A 25975-nucleotide genomic window follows, 5' to 3' on the forward strand; every position below is an offset into this window, starting at 1 on the left:
AGGTCTGGGTATTTTGACCATCACCTTTCTGCCAACTGTATTTAGAAGTCCCACAGGTTCTTGGTTCGGTCATTATCTGCCACCTTTGCAAATGTGTCCCACTTTCAAATGAGATTTTAGTCCGCACCCTGCCCACATGGTCCTGTAGTACACTAAACCAGCCACTTGGATGACTTTCTACTTTATCCCTGCAGTCATGAACGGGATTGACAGGCCATGGGCCTCTTGGTACAATACATCTGGGGTGTACTACTCTGGTGTTCAAGGCCTCAAGCGAGGATGGGTGCCTCACTGCTTTTGCGGCATAACATTCTTCAGCTAGATAGTTCAGCCGCTAAGTCGCCCAAGCTGCACAGGATTTGGGTTTGAAACCCCACTGGGGCTAATGTTTTTCAGTATGGGTCCTTAGGCAAAACCCCCAGTGCTGCAGCCTGCTGGGGGTGCCAGAGCATCTTGATGAAAAGTGTGCACAAGATGAATATGAGTGACAGTTACAGGGAGGCTGCGGGCAGGGCTTGCAGATGCTTTGAGTTGGTATTACTCTCCCTAATTATGTTATTTCCAATCAGAATGAAAACCTCCTGACAGAAACATTTCTGTAGGCTACAATTAAGACATGGCTACACAGGTTAAACTTCATTACATTTCCAATAGTTTTCAGAACGTATCCAGCTGTTTTGTTTCAGATTGTATTGATTATGTTGAAACTCATCAAATGTGATAATAGCTGAGGCAACGATCTCTTCCAGATGTACATTACAGAGTGCTTCATTTATATATGCCCACACACCATAGTTTACAGATTCGGCAACTTTTACCCGTGGGAATGATTATTTCTTAACTTATTTGGCACAGAAACCAAGTCATGTATAAAATGCGGAGCCGTGAGTGATGACATGCGCCTCTGCTGCTGGAGGATGAGGAGAGGAAGTCGCTGGCGCAGCAGAGCTCAGTGTTGAGTCAACGGTGCAGCCGCATCCCTGCCCAGAGTCAGACAGATGACATGGCATAGAGGGTGGATTATCGCATAATATTTGAAGACTGGGATCAAACTCCACATCAACCTGTTAAATACATATATAGTCGAATTGATTGGTGACCAAAGCTCACAGTGAGCTGTTTTCAAGTATTTCAGTGCGACCTGCTGCAGGCTAGCGTTAGCTCGTCAGTGCTACGCTGCAGATATATTGAATCGGCCACATAAACATGCGGAGCATCGAGGCAGAGAGCCCTGGGACATCTTTATCTACATCCCGTGGCTGGACGAGGTTTTCCACTGGTCGTTGACTAGACTCAACAAAGGCTCTGCGCAAGTACTTTTCTTTTGCATTTTACCTTTGTCATATGTAGCTTATCGGCTGTGTGTTTGTTAGCAAGTTCGTTAGCTACATGATCCGCTAGTTGCTAATGCTACCTGCTATAAACAAATAGGCTAACCCAACGGTCTAGCCCGGTTTTATGTAGCCTTCTTGTTTCTAGCTACGTTAATAGTTTCTTTTTATTCTTTTTGGCGTCACTTGACACGCGAGTATTTCTTCAAGGTTGGCGCTTTAAATACATAGTTGTTTAGTTCCCGTTTACATTGACAGACTAACCTACTAACAGCAGCACATCAAGGATGACATTTACATTTAGTGTAAAGCAACTGTGACACTGCGCACCAGCTGCAAAGTTTAGCTCTCGTTACCCAGAGTTTGAGTAGTGTTTTTGTCCATTTCTGTTTGTGCTTGTTTATTCTTTCCTTGATTTAGTTCAGCTGATGAACATATTTGCATCAGTCATTGCTTCTCTTATCTATAAGTGTCGTACAATAGGGTCTAGTTCAAGGTGTTTATTAGCCTAAATGTTTCTTGTTCAAGCTCTTCGACCCAGGGCATGTTGCAGATGGGTTAAACAAATTCTCCATGTAGTCAAAGCAAGTCATTTTATCATGCCTATTGCAAGTCTTAAAAATACTTTTCTATTTGGTTACTGTAGTTACAGTAGCACCCTTAAACTTAGTCTCTGTATGAGACAATATTGATTGATCATTTTTCCAGGAACAGTGGACTATGTAATGCAGTGTGTACTTTTCTAATGGACTAGACTAGAACGTTCAGCTCGACTAGTCTAAGCAATCTTCAAAGCCACATACCACATGGTAGCTCCAGGATGCAATAGAAAAGTGAGCCTTTGTTGTTACAGGGACAGTGCATTAAGCAGCACAAAGAGCCCCTCTGCTCTGTGCTCAAATGATAGCTTATCTCTTTCCCCTCTGTCCAGTTTCCATGTACAGTTTTATTTCTTTTTCAACAGCATTTTGACTATGTCCAATCTTGATTAAAAGGAGTTGCCGTTGTGATATGATCAACAAAGTCTGTGTTTTTACTGATCTTTTTACAGAGAAGACCGATTTTGATTGCCCACTGAACTTGCTGCCTCGCCGACTGGCACCATGCTGACCGTCCTAGCTGCAGGCTCTGTGTTCTTTCCAGGACTTTTCCTTCTGTCAAAACAATGTTTAAAGTCATTCCCTGCACTGCGATGGAGCGAAAGAGACGCCGTCATTGTGTCGGCCAGGTGTGGCAATTGAAATAGAGCAAAATATAACTTGAAAAATGTCTCCTTCTCTAAACCATGTCAGTAATTAATACATTTTCCCCCCCTGTAATGTTTCTGTAGGTTGGTGTCATCAGTCCAGGCTGTTATGGCTTCTTCGGCTGGGTACATCATTGCATCTTCATGTAAAGACATCTTAGAAGACCAGTAAGATAATCTACATTTTGCTATACCGATTACTAAAATAACCGACTTGCTTTCATTATTTTTCTACTATCATCATAATATCATAATGTTATCAATGTTACGCTATTGTATGTAACACCGCGTCTGGTTTCTTCACACAGGCACTGGCTGACGAGCACGTACATCATGTTTGCTGTTCCCTACTTTGTGTATGACATCTACGCCATGTTCATGTGCTACTGGTACAAGATTCAGGTCAAAGGTCATGAGGAGGCGGCCGCTGTGCCTCGTTCCATGAGCTCAGCGCTGACCAGTTATCTGCGCCGCGAGTTCCTTATGGTGCTGCACCATGTCGTTATGGTCACCGTCTGCTTCCCCGTCTCTGTGGTAACGGTCATTCTTTGTCATATTTGTGTTTGTAGAAACTATCTGAGATTTGGACATGACATGATGGATATGAGGCGTTAGTGTATCAATGGTTCTCAAACTGTCGCACGTTTACGGCTGATTATACTTGGGCTTCTCAGGTGGCACTCAAGTTTCTCTGCAAATTTAGACTTTATTCATTATGATTACTGATTATTTCATTTGTGCTTCAGTAATGCATTTAAGTTGATGTTTTTGTGGTGAGACATTATTTACATCGAGATTTATTGCAGTGAGTTAATTTTAGGTTAATTTTAAACCCTTTATAGATCTGTCCTGATTTGTTCTTGATCTAGGCCTGGTGGTACTTGTAAAGTTTACTCTTTTATAAGATGGTGAGAAATAATGATTACTTTTCATTTCTTTTTTTTTCTATAGTTCTTTCGGCAAGGAAAGGGAGATTATTTCCAAGGTATAATGTTTATGGCTGAGCTCAGCACTCCATCTGTCTGCTTAGGAAAAATACTTATCCAGGTAAGTAACTTATCCAACATTAGTGTTGTTCCATGTCAAATCAACTCATTTGTTAACAAAAAACAAAACATCAAGAGTCCCATCTTTACCAGACCAAGTTCGATATATACCTTGATGCACCAATATGAGCTTCTCTACATTTACTAAAGAGCTCATGCTCTATTTGTAGAGTTGTTTTGTATCATATGGTGTCATATGTTTCTTTGGATCAGTGAAATAAAATAAAATAGATGTAAGTCCTAGGTAGTAATGACATAATCCTATTCCCACACAAACTGCAGTTGTGTGTGTGTGTGTTTGCAAAGCTATTTAGGTCTGAATTATGGAATGAATTTTATATTTTCATATTTGGCAGGCATTGCACGTATAATGTATTATAATGACAAATGATCTAATACTGAATCCCATCATTTACACCTACCGTTCTTCGCAATATGTAGAACAAATACTGAGCATTTCATTCATTTTGAGCAAACATTTGAGAAGTCAAATTTATCCTTAAAGCCATGATTTTGGTCTAACATGTCCACACACTCACACACAAACTCCAAAAGTTTACTCCTAGCTTCACACACACTCACTATTTAAGCAAATCCGAGAAGGCTGAGCAGGATACATTGGTTAGTTTGACATGGAATGACCCTGAAAGAGTGAATAACTGCTTTATTTTGCATGTGCGCATGACTGGTGAATCTGTACTGTCCTTCCTTTTCTTGTATAATTGGATTAAAATTATTTTCCTTTTATGCAGCATTTTCATGAATACTATACAAAGCAACAGGATGACTGGTAATGTGTAGTGTGGTTAGGGCTTTCTGTGAGTGTTCTGTTTTATGCCTGTCGCCTCTAAGGCTCTCACAGCTGTTTGTCTCTTAATATAGCCTCTAGTATTTAGACGGGATGCTCAGCAGATTCAATATCAGCTTGTCCTTCGCCCCTCTATCACCCCCTTTCCTTGTCCCTGACAACAGCCTGTGACTGTGAGATAAGCAACGACGTAAATAATGACCATATGGCTTCATAGAGATCCTTTTGCATCTGTAGAGCAAGTCACAATTATTGGCCAATAGTCTGCATGTAGTCGGATAAAGATATTTGTGATGGGACTGTCATAGAACAGCAAATAACATTAATAGTCTCAGAATAATTAAGTCAGTGTTTCAATATTTTGGTAGGAATTTAAAGCCGTACTGTCACATTCTTCAATAATTAAACAAAACCTAATTGCGTTGTAAGATGTAACATGCCAACGGCATTTACATACCTTTAAACAGAAGAAAAGGGCATGGTTTTAATCATCGGCAGTTCATGTAGTACTGTATGTGTTTTAGTATAACATAACGTAGCATTAACTGAATAATGACAAATGTGATTAACAATGTTGGCTTTCAACAAACTGTACTGCTTGCCTCTTTTCCCTCTCCTCTTTCTCCGGACTTCTTGGTTGTTTCTGCTCTCAGTATAAACAACAGCACACTCTCCTGCACAAAGTGAATGGGGCTCTAATGCTGATCACTTTTTTCATCTGTCGAGTCCTCCTCTTCCCTTACCTCTACTACGTATATGGAAGGTACGTCTTGACACCCGCTTCTATCACACAGTGCGGTCACAGTATTGTCCCAGTTGGAAATTGTAACATACAGTATATTGTTCACCATGCATCCAATCTAGTCAAGATGTGTCATTTTAATTTGTGTTTGGTAATAACAAAAATTGCAAAGTTAAATAAAGTATACCTATATGGACGTCATAGCCTCAAGCCAAACACTTGTGGCCTTGATATTCGGACTGGTATTGTAGCTGAAAAGAACTTAAGTTAACATTCTGAAGTGAACTTACTCGTACTGTACCGCCTGGTAGAAACAGGGTTTTTCTTTATATCTGTTTTCTCACAATCTGCAGTTTTGTCTATGCATATATATATATATATACAGCTTTCTTTTTTGTAATTGCATTCAGAACAGTTAGATAATGTTCTGTCTTGCCTGTTGGTTCCAGGTATGCGTCCATCCCATTCTACATGGTGCCCCTGTCAGTGCCGTGGCATTGTAACCTTGGTGCTGGTATACTTATGGCGCCCCAGCTCTACTGGTTCTCACTCATTTGCAGGGGCGCCCTGCGACTCTTTACAGGAACCTCACGCTCTCGGATATCTCCTGGGACATCGGCCACACCGAAGGAACAGCAGCAAACCGATGATACTGCTCTGCCTCAGCCAGCGAATGGCTACAGCACGCGGCCAACAGAGTCTGAGCTGACAACACACTGAACGGGGATGGGGGGGGCTCCATGGGGAGGGATGAGAGGGGAATGTACCAATGAGTTGAATGAAGGAAAGAAAGAAAGTTTGAAGGCTAAGTTCAACTTGAAATAAGTAGCAATATAAAGGCTACAAACTCTTGCCTAATGTATTGTTGAAGTCATCTAACCAGAAGTCAAAGTATCTAATGATCAGATTTCTGGCCTTCAGAGACTTCAGCTGTAAGGTTTCTAATCATCTAAAGGCAATGGTACCCAGTATTTAAAGATGTCATCAGGCACTGTGACAGACAGGAACATGCACTGACCTAAGAGGAATCCCTTGTATGTTAGGAAGCATAGATGGCTATTTCCCTCATGTAGATCAAATTAATCCTCTCTGCCTTGATTCTTAAGAGCAGAAAAATAGGAATGTATTATACTGTATCTTAGAACATTTGCTGTAGATGTAAGGCCTCATTCAAGTTAGTAATGAATCTGGCCTTCACAAAAGAAAAAAAAACAAACTTCTGGCTAAGCAGTACTTTGACTCGTTAGTGTTTATTATCTGTATCCTCTATGTAGTCACTGTCACTCTAACAAAATGTAACCAACCTGCAGACTGACTCATCAATAGAAGGGAATAATCTCATAAGACTGTATTCTGCTGCCTTATCCCTTTCCACATTTTAAATATTTTACTTTCTTTTTTAACTATTTATTTATTTTTACCCTGAGAGGAAATGAAGGATCCTCTAGACTGAAAGATGTGAAGGATGTACATAGCTGATGTAAAATTGTCCCTATTTCCATGTCAGTGTTATTTTTGTCTTTTTTTTTTTCATGAATAAGTACATTTCACTCTTTCCGTTTTACATCTAGTGTATGCAAATTCCAGACATTAACACACTTTTTAATTGTTTCAATGTAGATAACTTCATTCCAATTACTGGTATCACAATGTTCTGCAGAAAGGCAAGTGATGCACAGTAGCAGCAGTTGTCATGTTTTTAAGCTTAGTGTTGTGTTAACTGAATATTACTCATGTGATCTGCCTGGATTATTTCATTTGAGTATTAGTATTACTTGCGGACATGATATGGTCCATGTTGAAGGGAAACAAACGGGACAGTGTTCCACAGCAGCACATTTGTACATTGCCAATTATTTTAATGTAGCTCGAAAAATTTTAAAAACTTTAACAACTGATACGTTCAAGCCTTTAATACTTTATTGTACGACGACCATATTTTGTTCCTGGAAATGGGTGAAGATAAAAAACTTAAGCGCAGTAATCATTGAGATGGCGTGCCAAAACTTGGACAACTGTGGGCATGTTGAACACAGAACATCCATTCCCTCATCCATAGTTCATAGCATACTGCTTCTGGCCAATGCTAAAAAAACAAAATAAAAATAACTCAACAAACGTACTGTATATTCCACAAAATGCTTGTTATTTATTTGTAAGTATTTATTTATTTATTCTGTTTGTGATTTGAATGCATATTTATGCATACATATTATACTCTATGCTTCTGAGCCTTATGTGAAGGCTGTATTGTTACTCAAACATAGCGAAATATACTTCTCCTGTCCTGACCATGTTTGTCTTTTGTCTTTCATTGATGTCATGAAGTGATGTTGTGATGATCATTTGTGCACTAGAGGGAGCTAGATTTAACCATAGCTGGGGTATTGATCTGTCGTCATGCTTTAGAATGACAAGGATTTGCCAAATATAACTTGATAAAATGATATTTTATTTGTCCAGGATTACAAATGTCTTGCCATTAAAAAACACGCATAGAAAACATACAAAATGCTTACATCAAAATTAAAGTTTTAATTCTGTTGGGGCTGAGCAAGAAGTCCTCCAATTAAATTATTCAGTATCTTCTCTGCCTTGGGGAGAAGATAGTGTTGGGATTACTATCTCGCTCTCTCTCTTTTTCCCGTTCCTTCTGTGAGTTGGGAGACAAGGCTTCTTCCACCTTCTTCTCGCATTTGAAGAGATCTCGCCCTGTGCGTAATATCTGCTGCTCAATCTTACGATGCCGCTTCATGTCTGATAATACTTTGTCCAATCTAGCTTCCCTTTTCACAGATGAGCGTGCTGATGACCCTTGGAAAGAAAGAATAGAATAATTATTACCTTCACTGTTATTAATGACAGCAGTTGAACAACACAATATGTGTACAACCTGGAGTTCTGCGCCTGTTCATAAAGGCATTTTTGGGGGTTGCTTGTGTTTGTTCCTCATCAAAGTCAAATTCAGTTGGAGATGGAGGCCTGAAAAATATGGTTTCAATAAATCCCAGTGAAGCAACACCTTTACAAAGTAATAAAAGAACATTAGAAACACACTTGCGATCTCTCTCTTCCCTCTCCCTTTCCTTTGCTGCTTCGTCTTCGTCATCTCTCTCAGGTGAAGGTGTCCGTTCAGGTGTTGGTGGCCGTCTTGGAAGTGGCACAAAGTTCATTTCAAGCATTTCACCTTTGGCGAGAAGCTCATACAGTCTCTTAATTTCAGACGGAGGAGGAATCCAGTTTTTTGGATCTTCCATTTCCTCATCGCTATAAGCAATTTCCCATTCTTCTGTGTCTCTTGAGGCCTGCTGTGTATCTTTGCTGTCCACTGGAGCATCTGCCTGAGCTTCATCCTTATCCTTAAAGGTCAATTCAGTTTCTAGCGCATCGGCATCTTCATCTGAGGAGGTAAATGTATGTTTAGTTGAAACAATACAACTCAATCTGCATCACTGGATTATAATAATGCATTGGTTTTATATAGCGCTTTTCTGGACACTCAAAGACGCTTTACATTGTACTATGCGTCATTCCATACCCGGTGGTGGTAAGCTACTATTGTAGCCACAGCTGCCCTGGGGTAGACTGACGGAAGCGAGGCAACCAGTCTGCGCCATCAGCCCCTCCCGCACTACATTCGCTAGGCTAGGCTTCCTGGTGCTTACTGTGTGCGTGGTGAACTCTCAGAATACTGGAATATTTAAGACTAATTCACTTTTAACATTATCATTTTATTTTATTACCTTTGTTTAATCATGCAAAACATTAAAAAAAACTACAATGTTGTCGTGATAGGAACAATTCACAGAGTCATTAATTGTGCTGTTTTTTTCACTTGCTATTGAAGACAGGTATATAAAACACATTTCACTGCACACAGTTCTCTATGTATGACTGTGCAGGTAACAAACTTCTCTAATTGGGCAAACTATAGAACGTGAAGCTGTAAATATGTCATGACAGGGTGGATGTAAATGTAATACACTGACATACCTTTATCTTTGGCGTCTGACTTCTCTAGGGCAGCTGTCATATCAGTGTCGATAGATTCTGCATCCTCTTTTTTGAATGCTGCAGGTTGCTCGGTGTCTTTTACGCCAAGAGCCGCAATGCCCTCCCTCACTGTTGGGTCCAAAGCCTCAGCTTGCATCATTTGGGAGCAGAAAAACCCTAAAAACACTTGAACACAGTGAACAAGAATCACATAAATGTTAAATGACTAATAAAATCATATAACTATGCATATTAAAACATACACGGATTGATTGAAGTAACTAGCATACAATCTCATGAGTAAAAAACTCTAAACGGTTTTATTTTTACTCCAAGGCCTATAAGGAAAGGGCAAGTTGCTAGTAGTGTTAGCTGATGTATGAAATAAGCATAATAACTACCTGATCTCCGGCTTTGAAAGTCAACTCTAAAACGCGAAATTAAATTTCTTTTTATCCGTAGTATGGCAAGAAAATGCATCAATGAGTTATATATAATATACGATAATGCGAAAACGTAAACAAAGCGCCATTTTGAAAAGAGGAAGAGCGGCGTCGCCGTTGCGCTTGCCGTGCACCAGTACCATATCCCCCCGATATAAAACGCATCTGGATACTCTTCAACAGAGATGGAAGCTCGGAAGTATCTTTACAGATCCATGGTGGTTTGAGGTAACTTCCGGAAGATGCTCAAAGTACCGTTTGTCGCAGAGCTTATATCCCTTTTTTCAGATTGATTAAATGTATCAAGCGTTGTTGTTCGTTGTGATGTTGAACGAAACAAAAAAGCAAATAAATTAATAAATACGAATTCCGTGAAATTATAAACTCATGTTTGTAACGAGGGAAAAAGCCCCATTCCATCCGCGGCGTCTGATTGGTTAATTTGTATTTCCGGCTGCCGTATTTGAAAAAGTCGAAGTGAACGGCCCGTCGCCATTTATGAACACGGAGTCTGCAATGTTTACATATAAGATAGGGATACGCTAACTGCGCAATATATCGGTAAGATGCGTTTTAATGTTTTACTAGGTTAGAACTTGCATTAGTGTTTGATTTAACATTAACGTCATGAATATGTGTAACTTGAAGCAGCTCGCTCTTCTAAGATGCCGAAAACAATTGCCATACAACACATGTATACGTGCATCCTTCAATATGTTTGAAATAAGATACATTTCTTTTTCATTTTTCATGCAGGACTTAGTTTTGGTTAATTTAGCCATGGCTCAGCGCGTGCATGTGTCCGATGGAGGAACCAAGCGGGTGTCCCGTGTCCGTGTGGCTGTTCGTTTGAGGCCTTATATGGCCAAACCAGACGACAAGGACGAAGGGCCCTGTGTGAGAGGCATAGATTCTCAAAACCTTGAGATAATCAACTGGAGAAATGCTACAGAAACCGTCAAATATCAGTACGTGTTTTGGGTCTGAAGGTTATACTATCATATAAGCCTACAGCTTTCAGATAACACAAGTCTTTCCCCTCCCCCCTTTTTCTTTTTTTAGCTTTGACGCTTTCCACGGAGAAAACACGACGCAACAAGAAGTCTTTCTCTCCTCAGTCAAGCCAATCCTGCCACATGTACTAACTGGGCAGAATGCAAGTGTTTTTGCATATGGGCCAACAGGCGCAGGTATGTTCCTTTGCAGTTCAACTGTTATTCATATAACTTTGTTATTAACACATTGAGTGCCGAAAACGGAAGAAAGAAAAATACCTTTTTTTTTGTTCTTCTTTTTTTAAATTACGAAACTAGACACTCTAATACACCTGTGTGATGTGTAATTACATTACCCATGTGTAATGTGTGATTTTGGTAGCTCTGTGATGAACAGAAGTGAAATAAATGACGATCAAAAACTTGGGAAAAGTTATGATCTGGACGTTTTATATATTATTGCGTTTCTTTTCTTTCTTTTTTTAGTTCGAGGGGGCCTTATGTTGTGTAGCGAACAGCTGTAAACTGTACATATCGAAACAGTTGAGAGTTTAACATTTCTCTAAGTGTTTTTAAATGGTCAAAATTGATCCAAGGACCGCTGAGAAACCATACGAGTGAAGACTGCACACGGTGTCAGCAATGTTGTCGCTGAGAATTGACTTGAAACAGAAATATTTAGGCATTTGCCTCTTCCCATAACGTTAGTGTGAGTCCAGTGAGGAGAGAGTTGGAGAGAGGAGTTAATCAGAGTGTTGCATAAAACCCTGTTATCTCCAAATCTAGAAAAGCAAACAGTAATTTTGATCTAAACTAGCCTCTGTTTAGCTTTGGATTTCTCAGGAACTGAGGCAGTAGAATTAAACTGTTTTAACCTACAGAGAGCTAGAGTCTCAGCTTTCAAACGAGCCATAGCATGTGGTGCTATAAAATCATGAAAAATTGTCTTGATTGTTGGCACTCAACCGCTAAATCTCCATAACAGCGGCAACATCACAATATTTTAGATATTTAGATATTTTTCCCCTCCCTCAGGCAAAACGCACACTATGCTGGGCAGCTCTGAACAGCCAGGTGTGATTCCAAGGGCTGTTCGTGAGGTTTGCAAACTGGTCAAGTCAAAGGAAGATGTGGATGAATGGGACTACAGTATCGGGATGTCTTATTTGGAGATTTACAATGAAAAGGTAAATAAACCACGATTTGTTGAAAAAATAATAATAATCATGCTTCCAATGGACTTGTTGCATTTTCTCATCAGGTGTTGGATCTTTTATCACCAAACTCTCAAGACCTCCCAATCAGAGAAGACAAAGACAAGAATATTCTTATCCCTGGCCTCACTCACACAACTATTTCGTCATTTGCTGAATTTGATAAGTACTTTGTCCCTGCCACTCTTAATCGCACTACTGCATCTACAAAGCTAAACCAGCGCTCAAGTCGCAGCCATGCGATCCTGCTGATCAAGGTGAGGTATTCTACTCGTATTCTTTTACGATACTAACCGGTGTGTGGTCAAACAGCATCTTAACAGGTCATAGCCTTGTGCAGTAGGCTGGGATTTGGTAGCTGGTGCTGAAACTAATTCTCCTCTGCAACAATCTCATAAGCCAACTCTATGCTTTTTTGGGACTCTACTGGGGGAGAAACAAACTCTTGTTTTCTACACAAATCTGTACTTTGTGGTTGCCTCTTTTTCTAATGTTTGTATCCACATTCCCTCTTAATGGATTAGGTGGTGAGAACCCAGCGCACTCTACCTTATAGACGGCAAACTGGAAAGTTGTACTTGGTGGACTTGGCAGGGTCAGAGGATAACCGTCGTACGGGTAACCAAGGCATTCGTCTCAAGGAAAGCGGCGCCATCAACCTGTCCCTCTTCACTCTGAGCAAAGTGGTGGACTCCTTGAACTCTGGCACATCTGGGCGTGTGCCGTACAGAGACAGTAAACTCACGCGCCTTTTGCAGGACTCTCTGGGTGGCTCTGCACACTCTGTCATGATCACAAACATAGCTCCAGAGTACAAATACTATTTTGACACTTTCAGTGCACTGAACTTTGCAGCCAAATCCAAGCTTATTGTTAACAAGCCGTTCACCAGAGAAACTGTGCATATTCCCACAATTCCAGGTGAGTACAGAATTAAAGCATCCAAGTCCCCGTTTTGTCTTGTGCTTAAAGTGGATGATGTGGGGAGAAAAATGTAAAGGTGAACGATCAAGCTCCCTCCCCTCCTGATTGATCTATAAGCCCTTCTTCACTCCTGATGCACAGAAAAGCTCATTTCAATCTTGCAAGTCTTAAGTCTTTTAAATAACAATTCTTTCATGGTACTTACTTTACATCAAAATGCATGCCCAGATCAATTATACATTTAGACGTAATACATTTAGACTTGCAGACTTAAGTTAAATGCTCATACATCTATCAAAAATGAAATAAATTGGGGTTGACAATATTTAGCAATTCACCACCAGCAGGAGGCACTGTTACATCAAAGGATTGTTGAGTCTGAGGGCATTATTATGAATGCTTACTGTTCATATATTATAAATGTGTGAGTCTTCAGGCCTTTCCGTAATTCAGCCACTGAAGCCTTTACTGTTCTCACCTTCCTTCCCAAAACAGGGAGTTCTCTGAATAATGAATGTTTACCCTCTGTCCTCATTTCTAGTGAAGCGGACCAGAGAAGACCATGAGGCCGGCAGTTCTGGCAATGAACCGCAGAAGAAGAGACAAAAAGAAGAGAAAAAAGCTGAGACCCCTGCATCCTCTTCCCATAATCACAGGTTAGTTTTGCTGATGTGCATATTTATGTAGCTAATCTAATTATACACTTGGCCTTTTTATTGGAAGAAATAAAATAGTAGTATTAGAGTAGTGTTAACTGCCAGTGCCACTTATGTTTTATTATACGCCATCTACTGAGTACTGACATTCACAGAAATATTCCATTTTGCTTTATTTCTGTTCTGAATTTTACATGTGTTTGTTTCTATCTCTAGTCTTGCAGATCCATCAGTGATGGACAGGCTGATTGCTCTGGAGAAGCTTATGATGAACTGCCAAGACAAAGACAGACTCGATATGCTGAAAGATGTGGCCCAGTCTCGAAAAGAGATCCAGGTGAAACTGCTACTACACGAAGAATATTATACAGGATTTTGGGGCCCCTAGCCTTAGTATTTAATGCATACGTCTTTGCACACAAAGCCCCACTGTTGCAGTGCAGTTAACAATGTTATCTGCTGGTGGGGCTGTTTGTGATTAATGATATACTGTGCACGTATTCTTTGTCAAGAAGTCCTCAGTGGGTGTTGTCTTTCAAGTGGTTTAGATTTAGTAAATTACATGTTCACGCACCTTTTGCATTCATTCGTTCATTCAACGACTCTTTCCAGGCAAAGCAAAGGTGGTATGGCCTTTGCTTTGCCCGATCCTGTCAATTGGTGGTGGTCGGATGGTGCCGCTTGGCAGCCTCGCTTCTGTCGGTACCCCAGGGCAGCTGTGGCTACAATAGTAGCTTACCACCACCAATTATGGAATGAATGAATAATGCAATATAAAGCGTCTTTGCGTGTCCAAAAAAGCCCTATATGAAACCAAAGAGTTATTATTCATTAAAAGATCTAATTAGTTGGTTTAATCCCTGGCTGTTGGCATCGCAAGTTGCTGCATAGCAAAGGTACTTGGATTGTGTCTGGTAAACGTGTATGAACTTAAACATAGAGAAACAATTCCTTCAATACTATTTTATGACATTAACAGATGGAATAGTATTTTGAGTTCTGGGAAGGCGGTAGCCAAAATAAAACTTCTGCTTGTAGCATGCAAGTTGCATAATATCTTTGCATAAGATCTTAAAGTTTTTGCTTCTTCACACAAGTCATTTTCTCTCTACTGGTCCACAGGAGCTCAAGGAAAAGCAGAAGGAGTTTGAGAGTAAAGCCATGCTGTTCAGTCGAAAAGCTGGTGATAACTCTGGTGTAAATCCACAGTCCAGCTTTAAGAACACTGTAGCACCTCTGCAAAGGAAACCTTTAGTGGAATCCAAAGCTAATAAGCAGAAGGCTGTGGTTCAACCATTGCAAGGTTAGTAGTCTTAGTGTGTTTAATAAGTCGTATAACATTTGAAAAAACAAAAAGTGAACTTTAACAACTTTCAAAGCAAGTGAAAACAACTATTAGAGCCTAATATATCAAATGTCGATGAGTTGGGATTACATTGTACATTTAGTCCTCAGAAGCTCAGAGCAACTCCGAAAGCAGTCTTATTAGTGCACCTCTGTCTGGCATTATGTTTTAAAGCTGATCTATTCATGTCATAAAAGTAAGTGTTATAACTTGTTTACCTAAAGAGGTGTCGACCTCATTGGGATGTGGGCCAAGATTCGGCTCCCACGGCGGGTCGTGGGCCACATATAACATAAACAGGAAAATACTACTGCGAAAACATGGACAGTAGCCTGACGACAAACATTAACAGAGGCTTGCACTTGTATTGTACTTTACCAGCCTGTGTCACAAGTTTCTCGAAGTGCTACATTGTAGTCATTATTCCACACTCTGTGGTGTAAGCTGCTATTTTAGCTACAGTCGCCCTGGGGTAGACTGATAATTTACCACATGCATATAATGTGTTGTTTATGTCATGATCTCTTCATCATGATATAATATCACCTCATCATCACCTCGACCTAAAATGTAATCTTGTGCTTATTTTTTTTAGTTTCCCATCTTCAGCCTCTGCAGCAACTGGCTGTTGTCAAAAAGCAGTCTGTGTGTCTCAAGAAGGATCCAAAGCTTTCGGACCAGTTTGAGGTCAGTAGTCGAGGTTAAATGCGCATTATGGAACTTAAAAAAAAGATATTTGTGCATAATTGACCTTTTTGTGGTCCAATGGCTCAGTGATTGGTTAGTATGGTGCTTTTACTTTCCATCACGGCGGCCTCTGCAATGCTCCAGGATCAATAGCTTTGTTGGTTTTCTGCTGAGAGGTTCCGTCAACATGAAATCAAGCCAGAAAGGATGAATCCTGGGGCATCACAGAGACCACTGTGATTGAAAGTAAAGGTCAAATAGGCATAAATAAATACAAACATTTTTCACATAAACAGTTCCATAATGCACATTTAAATGTATGTGAGCTTAGCAACATATAGCAAATTATTTATATAATTGTCTATCAAACATTTTGTATACAAGCGTGAAATAAACTGTCCAAGATGATGACTAAAACGTGTTGACGACTGTTTCTCCCATAGCCCCTTGATGGTAAAGAGAACATTATGGAGAGAGGTTGGGAGTCCCATCTGGATACAACAATCCTGGAACAGTCCCGTAAAAAAATCATGCAGATTCTCAACAGTGGATCCCTGAAGGAGCTGAAAAGTCTGCAGCAGATTGGGGACAAAAAGGCCAAGCTCATTCAGGGCTGGCGGGAAATCCATGGAGACTTCGCAAAGGTTTTTTTTGTCAATTTTTGTTTCTTACCTTGTTTTGTACAGTTTTGTTTTCATGTCTTAATGGTCGGCATGCTGTTTCTTTTAGGTGGAAGACCTGAGAAAGGTTGAAGGTATGACTGAGAAGAGATTTGCCTCCTTTATGAAGGTACGCATAAATAGATTAAAATCCTGTCTGTTTTTGTGTTGCATTCATTTTCATTAAGTTTTATTTTTTCAGGCAAATATTTTGAGCGCCATGGGCAAATGATGACTTCGATATTTTTCTCAAGATTTTTTTTAATGCTTTGTTTTTATGTGATGTTTTTGTAGTTGCCTCTTTTACCCATTGTTGGCGCTGTATCGGTTTTAATAAACGAGACTGTGCTCATATTGTGGAGTGTTGTGGTTTATCGTGCTGACCCTTTCACATCACACGAGCGAGAGGTTAAGGCTAAGATCAGATTTAAATTATTGCGTGAGTCTGATGTTTTTCCCTTCAGCAGTTTTTGAGGTATAACGAGAAATGATGCGTAAGTGCTTTTGAGGACAGTAGTTCCCTCCCCCCGTCCCACCGCCCGTCGTCTAGTACGATTTCACTTTTCATTACGCGCGCGCACCCCCTCCTCTAGGATGCGCCGCCCGCCATCCAGAGACTCCCGTCCCATTTACTGTGCTGTAAACGAGCCTCTACGCCAGCAGTAGGTCGTTTCCTCCTCGTATCTCTCAAAACAAAAGGGACGTCCCCGGGATTTTCTCTGCGTCTGCGAAAACACCGCGGCTGTCAGTGATGATTTACCACCTTTTAATCCATCATTTATTCACCTGAGAATTGCGCCATGAGACTGCCAAGGATGCTCCGACGGCGTTGAAGATTCAGGAATATAAAGGTCATATTATTCCTCTTTACTGCCATCGCATTTAGACTTTTTTCTTTCTTTCTGTAATAAAGCCTACCTACGCTTTTCCCTTCATAGATTTTCAGTCAATCGATTGGGTTGAACTGACCTTTTTTTTTTACTAGAGCGTTTTTCGTGGTTCGCTAATTAACAAGCAGCACCCCCGGCCCCCCTCCTTTTACTCTGCTCTTTCTCTTTCATCCATTATGGGATCTTGTGCACGGACTATCCCTACATTGTTCCGCGAGCAACAACCGACCAGCCGCGCCATACGTCTAACCCTGTGTACACACGATGAAAAAATGGTAGACTGTGTACACACCTGCAGGGAGACAATGGGCACGTCCACCTGTCGTGTCCATTATAGTCTTATTACAACTAACGCACCTTCTCCTCTGAAACGTCTGGTTAATACAGACTGTCCTTTAGTCCCACAGTATAGGCGTGTTCTGTTTACATGGAGTCAGGTTGGGCACAGTTGGGAAGTGAGAAACGACGATTTCTGCATTATTAATTGATCTAGACACTGTTATGAGTATTGCCAAATGTTTAATTCCTTGGCTCCTATGTTGCCAGGTGTTTACATTTCCCCCTCTTGTACCTATAGTCTCAAGTTCGGAATCAAAGAAGTTCGTTATGACGTCCGTGAACATGATGCCATCCTCTGCCAATTGGCCTGGAGAGGACCAGCCTTCCATACTAGACCAGGACCCAGCGCCTCTATCGAGCCAAGCCCCCGTTTCGGTGCCATGCCCACCGGTTATAGGTGAACAGATTGTCGATGGCTCCAGCCCGATCAACACAAGGCCCCCGCACAGCACGTCCAAAGGAGAGCTCGTCATTGTTATCAACGAGAAGCTGAAGAATGGTGAGTGTGACTTCATTACTGTGGCGGGTACGGGTACTGGCGGGGTTACGTTGCACCGGTTTCAGTCCGATCCGGGACCAGGACAGTTGGTCTTCAAGGGGAAATGCTGTGTGCATATATTGTCCTGTGTCTAACTGCATGTCCTTTCTGTCCTTTTTCTATAGGGAACGGGATCCACCCTTCAGACAGCACCTCTCCAGTTATCTGCTCTCCTCCAAAGAGACAGCACTCCATCTCTTACCCCCACCAGGGCAAAACTAGGAAGGGCAGCAGAGCAAGCTCTATTGGCTACACAGCTTTTTCACCCCGGCCGTCGCTGTCCCGCCATTCTAGCATCGCCACCAATCCCCCTTTGGACCGGACCAAAGTCAAAGACTACCTTCTACTCTCTGTGCTGGCCTGCTTCTGCCCTGTGTGGCCCATTAACATTGTGGGCTTTGTCTACTCTATCATGGTAAGCATATTTTGCTCAGCGTGGAATATTTTTAGACATGCACTGTATATAGTCCGTATGTATTGGACAAAAGCTGACAAATGCTTTGCTCTTCTTTAGTCTAAAAACAGCCTGGAGCAAGGAAACCTGGATGGAGCTGTACGTCTGGGAAGGGTGGCCAAGATGCTTGCCATGGTGTCTCTTGTAGGAGGGACTGTCATTATCATCGCCTGCATTGTCAACTTGGCTAGTGAGTGTCCGAAATCTGACCTTTAAAACTCTATCTTTTTTTCAAATGATAAATGTCTGTGCTTATATTTTGGCTCAAATATTTGAATAACATGCCTTAGTGCGGGTAATTGTGGTTGCAAATATCCTTTTGAGGCTTGACCCAAAAACTGCTTTCATTTATTTTATTCTAAACTGACAAAAAGCTTTGTTTGCATAATCTCACACAGTATTAGAAGTCTGTGTTTGCAAAAAACAACAACATGCCAATTCATGTGCTGCCCCTGGCCTCAGAAGTTAAAGGAAAGAGGAATCAGAACAGATGAAGCTCTTCACCCGTAGTGTAATGACACTTTGCACCCACAGCTGTGCATGCCACATTACTGTGTTTATGTGGAGGGATCTGTGTAGTCTGCTGTCATGCTGGTTTGTAGAAATCATTAAGTCTTATTCCTGTTCCATCTGATTGTGTGTAATGTATGTCTGTGTGAAAGATGTTATGCTAAGACAAATGTCTCTACTGAATGTTCCAAGTAAATAAAGGGACTTTTTTTTTTAACAGAACAGTGACTGTGTCAGATTTTGAGAAAATCTAGGCCAGATTTATTCACATGTATATCCACACTTAGACTTAATATTTGAGCCTGTTTTTAATTTTAAGAATAGTTAATTATGATGTTGAATGCATAGGCACAGCCTGTTGGGCTCATTAAGCCCGGAGATGTCCTCATTAACTTGAAGAGCATTTGTGAAGATTGCTTGAGCTTAAGAGCGCTGGGACTCAACAGTCCTTGTTTTTCTGCTTATACAAGTCCTCTGTGGTCTGTGAAAGTGTATATGTCCATATTGTGTTGCACAAGATACAGCTTTCACTAATGTGCTTCCTTTTCTGTTTTCCATAGTAAATGTGAAAACCTGAGTTTGATCCTTGATGAAACAGAAATCTGACCACCTGGTCCACACCTGCACCACCGTCTTACCGCCTAGTCATTACCTGGATGTGACAAACGTGCACCTATTAATCAGTGCTTACTAATATTTCTGTAACCTATACAAGTCCTTTTTGCTAATGGATCTAAAACCTGCCCAAACACTGCTGCTGTGAGTGAGGAAGGTATGTCTCACGCACTGAGGTGCAGGAAGCAGCCAGCCATAATCTGGTCAAATGTTGGCCGTTTGACAAACTGGACTGTGAATAAAGGAACAGTGAGGAAGGAAGGACTGCTTTCCCGCTTTGGTGCCACATGCACACTCTCAAAATGTCCGCCAAGTCTATCCTTCACTGCACCACCACCAGGACGCCCGAGCTCTCGCCAATAAATCCCCTCAGTTACCCGGGACGGCTTTGGGATTTATTTTGCTTTGAAGACAAACTGTTAAGCATTTCATTTTAGAATTACGTCTGCTCTCCCATTTTCTGAGAAAGCAACTGCAGCAGAGGACGATCAAATAGAGGACTAACAAGGACTTGCAACGGGCTCTGAAATTAAATGCAGATTATGGAAAGTCACTTTGAATAATCACAAGCTAGAAATTCATTGTCACGCTTTACTGTCAACTCATCAAATTTCAATATGGTGGAATATGGTGCTTTCCTCCTCTCTTTGAAACCACTGTGAACTGTAAACCACTGTAGCAAAACATGACCTTCATGTAAAACTAATGAATCAACATAATATGTCCCATCTTTTGATATATTTGTAAGAAAACATTTTGGAACAAAACATTTTCAGTCATTTGTAAAGTGCTCTTGAAACACTGTGTCTCAGTAAAAAGATGGTGATATGGTATTTATACAGGCATCATAATATTTGGTTAACAAATGACATAGCTTGTGTGCTGTCGACTATACTGTATGTGGCTGTAGCTTTGGTTTGGCGCAATCGCAAGGTTTACTCTGTAATTCTAATAAGACATAATGATTTCCTCTTCATTTTCTATTTAAGCTGACATACTTAATTGAATGTGTTGGCCATGTGCTTATCTGCAGAATTAATTAGTGGTACTTTTGGGGTAAGACTGTATTTTTCTTATAATTGAAATGATTTTAACTGCCTCTGATCTTTTCTTTTGGTGCAATATTCACTGTGATGTGCAACTACTGGGATTCAAAAATGGTGTATCGAATGCAGAACTCAATCCTGGATTTTCAGTGAACTCACAATTTGGCACTTCACATTTGATTTTTTGTAAGAGCTAGTCTTACTGGCTTTTTTTTTTCCAACATTGGTATAAGTATGTTACTCAATTGTACTAAAAATAGCTGATGTTAGTCTTATATATTGTGGATTCTAGTTGACATGAGTTAAGTAGACACTGTTAGCATTGAAAATCATTGTCTTGCCACCAGGCTATTATAATCTTTGTGCTTAAAGGCATGTTGTTTATTCATGTGTTTATGATGGTAGTCGGTTCAAAATGACAATAATAAACTGGCACTGGGAAAACAGTAACCACACATTCTTAATAAAGACACATGCATGTAATGTGTTTGGTGTTTTTCCCTCTCAAATTATGAAGTGGCCACAGATTAAAGGGTCTGTGGGTTGTTTTTTGTTTTGTTTTTTGAGGGACAGTCTGTAAAAAATGTAGTTTAGCTGGTGAGATGAGATTGTGTTTTTAAATTTACCAAATGGCATGATGGCCGGGAAATGTTGTAGGATATAAGCTGTCATTCAGTAGAGTAGACCATGGATGAATAAAGCCTGGATGATCATACGAAAAATTACAATTGCCAAGTTTGTATAGCGTGATATTTAAATAAAAATGTAGGTATAATATCAGGTCATTCCATTAGATGTAATTAATGATGTAATTGTTCATAATATTGATGAAAGGCAGAAAATCCTAATATTTGTCCGTGTTGGAAGTTTACAACGGAATATAAAACACTTCCTTTGTTCAACATGATGAAGACATCAGCAAAGATGAACTGTGCGAGATTTTGTTCTCCTGGGTCAGGGAGGGATGATCTACCGCAGTCAGAATTGGGGGTGAGAGTCAGGCCGCTTGTGCAAGTCTGCAAGAATATGACAATAATGTGATGTGACAAGCGGCCAAGAATATTGCTCGAATAAAGTCTGAGTCTTTGAAATCAGACACCAAATATTATGAAGTGAATAAAAGTGAATAAACTGAAGGAGGACCTGCTGCCATGATGCTGCTCCTGAAAGACCGCGTTTTCTTTAAGCCTCAAGTCTCTACAAATCCAAGGAAAAAGGTATGCACAACTTATTTTCCACATTATTATTTTTTTATGTTTGTCTTTAGTTTGAGATCTTGGGCTAGGCCTGAGCTGAGTTTCGTTGAGTTCATTGAGCTGAGTCTACAATCAGTTTGGATTTCACGTGCGTAGTCGTCAACTTCTTACTTTAGTGTAAACTCTAACCTCAGTGTGATTGTGTATTTTTCAGACGCACAGATTGTCATCCCACTTACCCCCACCAGGCGTCAGTAGTGCGGCTTCCTATGGTTCCGCAAACTGGTGAGTGTCCTGATTTATTTCTTCCCATAAATGTGTGACTTTACACTACTGTGCTATACTAAAGAAGAACAAATCCAATTTCCTTCCAATACTTGAAAAAAAAAAAAAATCCAGCAGCTTCTTTAAACTCTGGAACGTGTTGCTTCAGTGTTACGTCACCTTCATTAAAGGTGCATTATGAAACTTTTTATGTGAAAAAGAAGTTGATGTTGAAGATGATGACTGGGCGGCATGGCGCCTTTATTTTCCATCACAGTGGTTTCGACAATGCTCCAGGATCAGTTGTTTGGAAGGTTCACTGCAGACGGACCAGAAAACCTACTAAAAAATGGATCCTGGTAGAGACCACAGTGATGGAAAATAAAGGCGCAATGCTGACCACTCATACACCGGCTTTGTCACTACAAGTTCAATTACAAACAAAAATCAACCTTTTTTTCCACATAAAAAGACATATTTTCTTGTTTTGGCCATGCAAGACAAATTACAAGCGATTTAAATGTGTGGTTTGGCGCCTGTGTTTCGAGGGTGGTTCATTTGCCACAGTGGGATGAAGGGACAGCTGTAATTGAAAATGCTTGAGACAAATTGTAGAATGCTATTAAAAGGCTTCACCACTAGATTATTTCTGATTGTTTTTAGGGTTGCAAAATTCCTGGTATTCCATGCAAGTAAGAGGCATTGATAGTTCTGCACTGAACTATCCATCTTTGGAGAGATGAGGAATCATCTTTGGCACCAGGACACGAAGGGGACAGTGTTTTAGGTGTAGAAATAAGGACTTTTTGTTTGTATGTCTTGCTTATATTCACCAAGTGTGTTTATGCAGTATTACCCTATTATATTGTTTTAAGTCTATCATTTAGGTCTGTTCTGTTTAATGCAGCTGCTCAGACACAGGCTCCATCCCCTCCTTGGACAGTATTGGTCAGGTGAAATTAACAAGTCACAGTGTAAAAGTTTGTCGTTTACCCACCTCTTATTAGAAAGAGTATTAGCTGAAGACATTATTCCAATGGTCCATGAAAGCAGCTATAGTCTACACTGGGCTATAGTCTATAGTGCTGTATCAAATGCAAAGACATCCACTTTTTCCACTATATTTTTTATTTCTCTGCTCCTTAAAGACATCCTCTTCTCCTGTACCATCATGCACTGCAAACGGACTATTACGTGTACTCTAGACTCCTGCACTCCACCACATCTGGGTTTAAAATTGCTTCTCTCCAGCAGCCCCAAACCTTTCAGTGGGAGCAAGCAACACGTATTTATCTTTTTTCCAATAGGTGTCATTTTTTCCCCCACATATTGCCTTCACGCCACACACTTTTCAATTTACTGTCTGGTGGTGGACAAAGAAAGCATGCTGTTCTTGTCATTTACCAGACAATAGAAACTCTATAGCAGCCTACTCTAGTTTCTCAAAGGCCGTTTTGCTCATAGAATTACAAAAACACAAAGTTACAGTATATCAGCGACGTGTCTGGACATTTATATACCATCACGTCATTATAAATCTGCTTAGTTGCAGGAAATCGACAGGGGTGACAGTCTGAGTCACAATTTAATGTGCACTTTATATACAGTAGATTATATCCATATCACAGAATGAAATCACTGCATTTCTGACCTCGTTGAACAGTAAAAGATATCACAGTAAAAGATACATTATGTAATAATAATCTTAATTAAAATCTTGTTGTTGGCAGAAGACTTATTCTCAAGTCTTTTTGTAGGTAGTTCAACTTCAAACAGATTTTATCAGCGGTTCCCAAAGTGGAGTCTCAGAGGCACAGCAGGAGGGCCTCCTAAAGCTAGTTATGAAGTTGTTAGTATCTGTTATTTTATATGTAATTCCAAGGCATGCCCAATACAAGTGTTGCCTGTGGGATCTTTGGGAATGGCTGTCATATTATCTTGACATTGATTAAACATAATTTCAGTGGTGTTCTTATGTTTTCTTTGAAAATGCTGCTCTGCGAATTGTATTGTATTGAAGTATTTCTTGCATATTATTTTTAATGGTCCAGCAGGTCGTCTCATGATCGGATGGTCGGGGGGTTTGAGTCCCAGCTCCTCCAGGTGCACGCTGTTGTTGTGTCCTTGGGCAAGACACTTCACCCGCCTTGCCTCCAGTGTCTGCGTACATTGGTGTGTGAATGAGAGTGTGAATGGGTGAGTGGTTCCTTCATGTAAAGCCCTTAATTCGTTGAGACCATTTACCACTTGATGTCCTCGTCTTGGGTATATTTTCTCATCTTGAACTGTAGATGGCAGTAGCGCTTTATTAGGACAACAGCCTCTCTGTGAAACCATTTGGAGATGTGCGCGTCACACACACATTATTTTGCCAAAGACTCAAAACAGGCTTGAGTTGAAATACAGTATATACTATATTTACATTTATAAACAGTAAACCACATTACAGGTACTTTCAGCATGCCTCTTTACCACAGAAAATGGAGACAGCCATTTGCAGTGCAGTAGCATCTACAAAGACACCAGGCCCCATTCAAGCCCCCCTTGAAGCCACAGAGAAACATCGACTGATCAACGACGGTTTCAGTATTAAGACATCAGTTATAAAAAGTTTTCATTTCTTACAAATGTCAACAACAAGCACAATCGAAGTAAACAAGGAAAGCACAATCCCAAACTAGATTATTTTCTCACCTGACTCCGCTCAGTCAACAACAAACATGCAAAAACACATTAACACTGAGGACCCGATCGCCATCTGGTTGTGCTGTCTGGGAATCCAATCTGCTTTTTTTTTCTTCTTTTTTTTTACATAAAGTACAGTGTTAAGACCACTTGAAATATTCGGAAGCATTAGGCAAAACATTATTGCAAAAGGAGAGGTTCGCAGTATGCTGTGTAGGCAGATGGTTGGATTGTAATGCCGGCGATAATGAATGAAATAGTCAAATTAAACAGGAACAATCATATCTGATGGCGAGTCATTACTGAAAAATTATTAATCATGTTGGGTTTTGGCCTTTCAATTGTTCTCGCCGACTGAGGACACCCTTGTTTGAAAAGGCGCAGGGAATATTTAAATGACCCCCACAGTAGAAACCCCTATGAATATGATTATCAAAATGCTGTGATGCTGACGGGTTAATTTGACACTTATGAGTGCGACCCCTTTGGAACGCCGTGTTGAACTCTGGTCTGACACAAAGTAAGCAGGATCTGAAAATCCTTTAAGTCATGCACAATGTCCTCATAGCATGCGATGGAAATGTCTCTGGTCTTCAGTGTCCTCCCCACAGTCAGGACTTGGACAGTTGGCTAAAAGGCTGCAGTTCATTCCTGTGTCGTGGATCCGGGCAGCTCATTGGTCAGCGTGTGCCACCGCTCCATCTTCTTGCCCTTGTTCTTCAGACAGTCTATCCAGTGCTGCAGAGCCTCGCCCTGTGACTGGCACCCAAAGGACACACCGCCTGAAACCAAATCATTCATGTTAGATTACTTTTTGTGTTTTTATTCAATTCTCTTGTAGGTTTAGTGTGACGTTTATTCATGTCACAGTTTGCAGATCGATGATTTATTTTAATTTGTGATCATTAAGGTTGGTGTTTTCTAATTTAGACATTGGTTAACACCCAGTTTAGACATAATTTAGTCCAAATTATGTTTCTCCTTCTGTGAAGCCTGTTGGTCTTCTTTGTGTCATTGTAAAGTGCTACAGATAAACTTGTTTGATCGACAGTGGTACTTAAAAGGTCAAATATTTTAAAAGCTGTGTGAATCGTTTGAGGACCACTGCTCTACAGTGCAGGCTGTCAATCTCTCCTACTGTGAATGTGCAGCACTTCAGTAACATTAGTATGAAAGACTGTAGTACTAAAAGTATGGATTGTGTGGGGGTGTCATTACATGTGTAGTTACTTTCAACATATAAAGAACAATCAATAAAAATGCCTGGGGTCATGTCTTCACTTTCACCACAGTAATACTGTCCTGCAACATTAAAATGTATGCACATAATACCACATTCCCTTTTACCA

At 40.5% G+C, this 25975-nt stretch overlaps 5 protein-coding genes across 6 annotated transcripts in view; 3 read left to right on the forward strand and 2 right to left on the reverse strand.

Annotated features, from left to right (window-relative positions):
• Window positions 1-924: 924 nt before the first annotated feature.
• tlcd3bb (TLC domain containing 3Bb) lies at window positions 925-6389 on the forward strand. Its single transcript, XM_079578118.1, has 7 exons — window positions 925-1313; window positions 2383-2559; window positions 2662-2745; window positions 2886-3111; window positions 3529-3624; window positions 5085-5194; window positions 5623-6389. Exons 2-7 carry the CDS (start codon window positions 2435-2437, stop codon window positions 5891-5893), a joined length of 912 nt encoding a protein of 303 aa, XP_079434244.1. The 5' UTR covers window positions 925-1313; window positions 2383-2434; the 3' UTR covers window positions 5894-6389.
• Window positions 6390-6536: 147 nt separating this feature from the next.
• pagr1 (PAXIP1 associated glutamate-rich protein 1) lies at window positions 6537-9704 on the reverse strand. The gene is made up of 5 exons (XM_079578117.1): window positions 9568-9704; window positions 9167-9352; window positions 8231-8567; window positions 8067-8155; window positions 6537-7987 (listed from the first exon to the last, which is right to left on the reverse strand). The coding sequence occupies exons 1-5, from the start codon at window positions 9644-9646 to the stop codon at window positions 7752-7754; spliced, it is 927 nt and encodes a 308-aa protein (XP_079434243.1). The 5' UTR covers window positions 9647-9704; the 3' UTR covers window positions 6537-7751.
• kif22 (kinesin family member 22) lies at window positions 9673-16366 on the forward strand (the record flags this gene model as incomplete). Of its 2 annotated transcripts, none has more annotated exons than XM_079578088.1 (13): window positions 9673-9837; window positions 10366-10577; window positions 10672-10799; window positions 11640-11791; window positions 11866-12075; window positions 12343-12739; window positions 13284-13398; window positions 13615-13735; window positions 14521-14701; window positions 15339-15430; window positions 15874-16074; window positions 16160-16219; window positions 16292-16366. In XM_079578088.1, the coding sequence occupies 13 exons, from the start codon at window positions 9673-9675 to the stop codon at window positions 16319-16321; spliced, it is 2064 nt and encodes a 687-aa protein (XP_079434214.1). In that variant the 3' UTR covers window positions 16322-16366. The 2 variants fall into 2 exon arrangements, with proteins under 2 accessions (XP_079434214.1, XP_079434215.1); XM_079578089.1 differs by lacking the exon at window positions 9673-9837 and adding an exon at window positions 10071-10170.
• A 147-nt stretch (window positions 16367-16513) lies between these two features.
• prrt2 (proline-rich transmembrane protein 2) lies at window positions 16514-20608 on the forward strand. Its single transcript, XM_079578124.1, has 5 exons — window positions 16514-16940; window positions 17557-17817; window positions 17982-18271; window positions 18371-18500; window positions 19381-20608. The coding sequence occupies exons 2-5, from the start codon at window positions 17586-17588 to the stop codon at window positions 19395-19397; spliced, it is 669 nt and encodes a 222-aa protein (XP_079434250.1). The 5' UTR covers window positions 16514-16940; window positions 17557-17585; the 3' UTR covers window positions 19398-20608.
• A 3710-nt stretch (window positions 20609-24318) lies between these two features.
• The window catches only part of LOC306979240 (double C2-like domain-containing protein alpha), a 34755-nt gene continuing 33098 nt past the window's right edge, over window positions 24319-25975 (reverse strand). The window contains exon 11 of the mRNA XM_079578105.1: window positions 24319-25408. Coding sequence (XP_079434231.1) covers window positions 25272-25408 — 137 coding nt within the window. The 3' untranslated portion in view covers window positions 24319-25271. The remainder of the gene's footprint in view (window positions 25409-25975) is intronic.

Source organism: Gobius niger (assembly GCF_951799975.1).
Source record: "Gobius niger genome assembly, chromosome: 19".
In the NCBI taxonomy this organism is placed as follows: domain Eukaryota; kingdom Metazoa; phylum Chordata; class Actinopteri; order Gobiiformes; family Gobiidae; genus Gobius; species Gobius niger.

Excerpts from the sequence above, each read along its gene's own strand:
- pagr1 (XM_079578117.1), bottom strand. The coding sequence starts at position 9,646 with ATGCATTTTCTTGCCATACTACGGATAAAAAGAAATTTAATTTCGCGT. Across the intron at positions 9,353-9,567 it reads CTTTCAAAGCCGGAGATCAG|TGTTTTTAGGGTTTTTCTGC; the intron begins GTAGTTATTATG and ends ACTGTGTTCAAG. Across the intron at positions 8,156-8,230 it reads AGGGAAGAGAGAGATCGCAA|GCCTCCATCTCCAACTGAAT; the intron begins GTGTGTTTCTAA and ends CATATTTTTCAG.
- tlcd3bb (XM_079578118.1), top strand. The coding sequence starts at position 2,435 with ATGCTGACCGTCCTAGCTGCAGGCTCTGTGTTCTTTCCAGGACTTTTC. Across the intron at positions 3,112-3,528 it reads TCTGCTTCCCCGTCTCTGTG|TTCTTTCGGCAAGGAAAGGG; the intron begins GTAACGGTCATT and ends TTTTTTCTATAG. Across the intron at positions 3,625-5,084 it reads TAGGAAAAATACTTATCCAG|TATAAACAACAGCACACTCT; the intron begins GTAAGTAACTTA and ends TTCTGCTCTCAG.
- prrt2 (XM_079578124.1), top strand. The coding sequence starts at position 17,586 with ATGACGTCCGTGAACATGATGCCATCCTCTGCCAATTGGCCTGGAGAG. Across the intron at positions 17,818-17,981 it reads CAACGAGAAGCTGAAGAATG|GGAACGGGATCCACCCTTCA; the intron begins GTGAGTGTGACT and ends CTTTTTCTATAG. Across the intron at positions 18,272-18,370 it reads GCTTTGTCTACTCTATCATG|TCTAAAAACAGCCTGGAGCA; the intron begins GTAAGCATATTT and ends GCTCTTCTTTAG.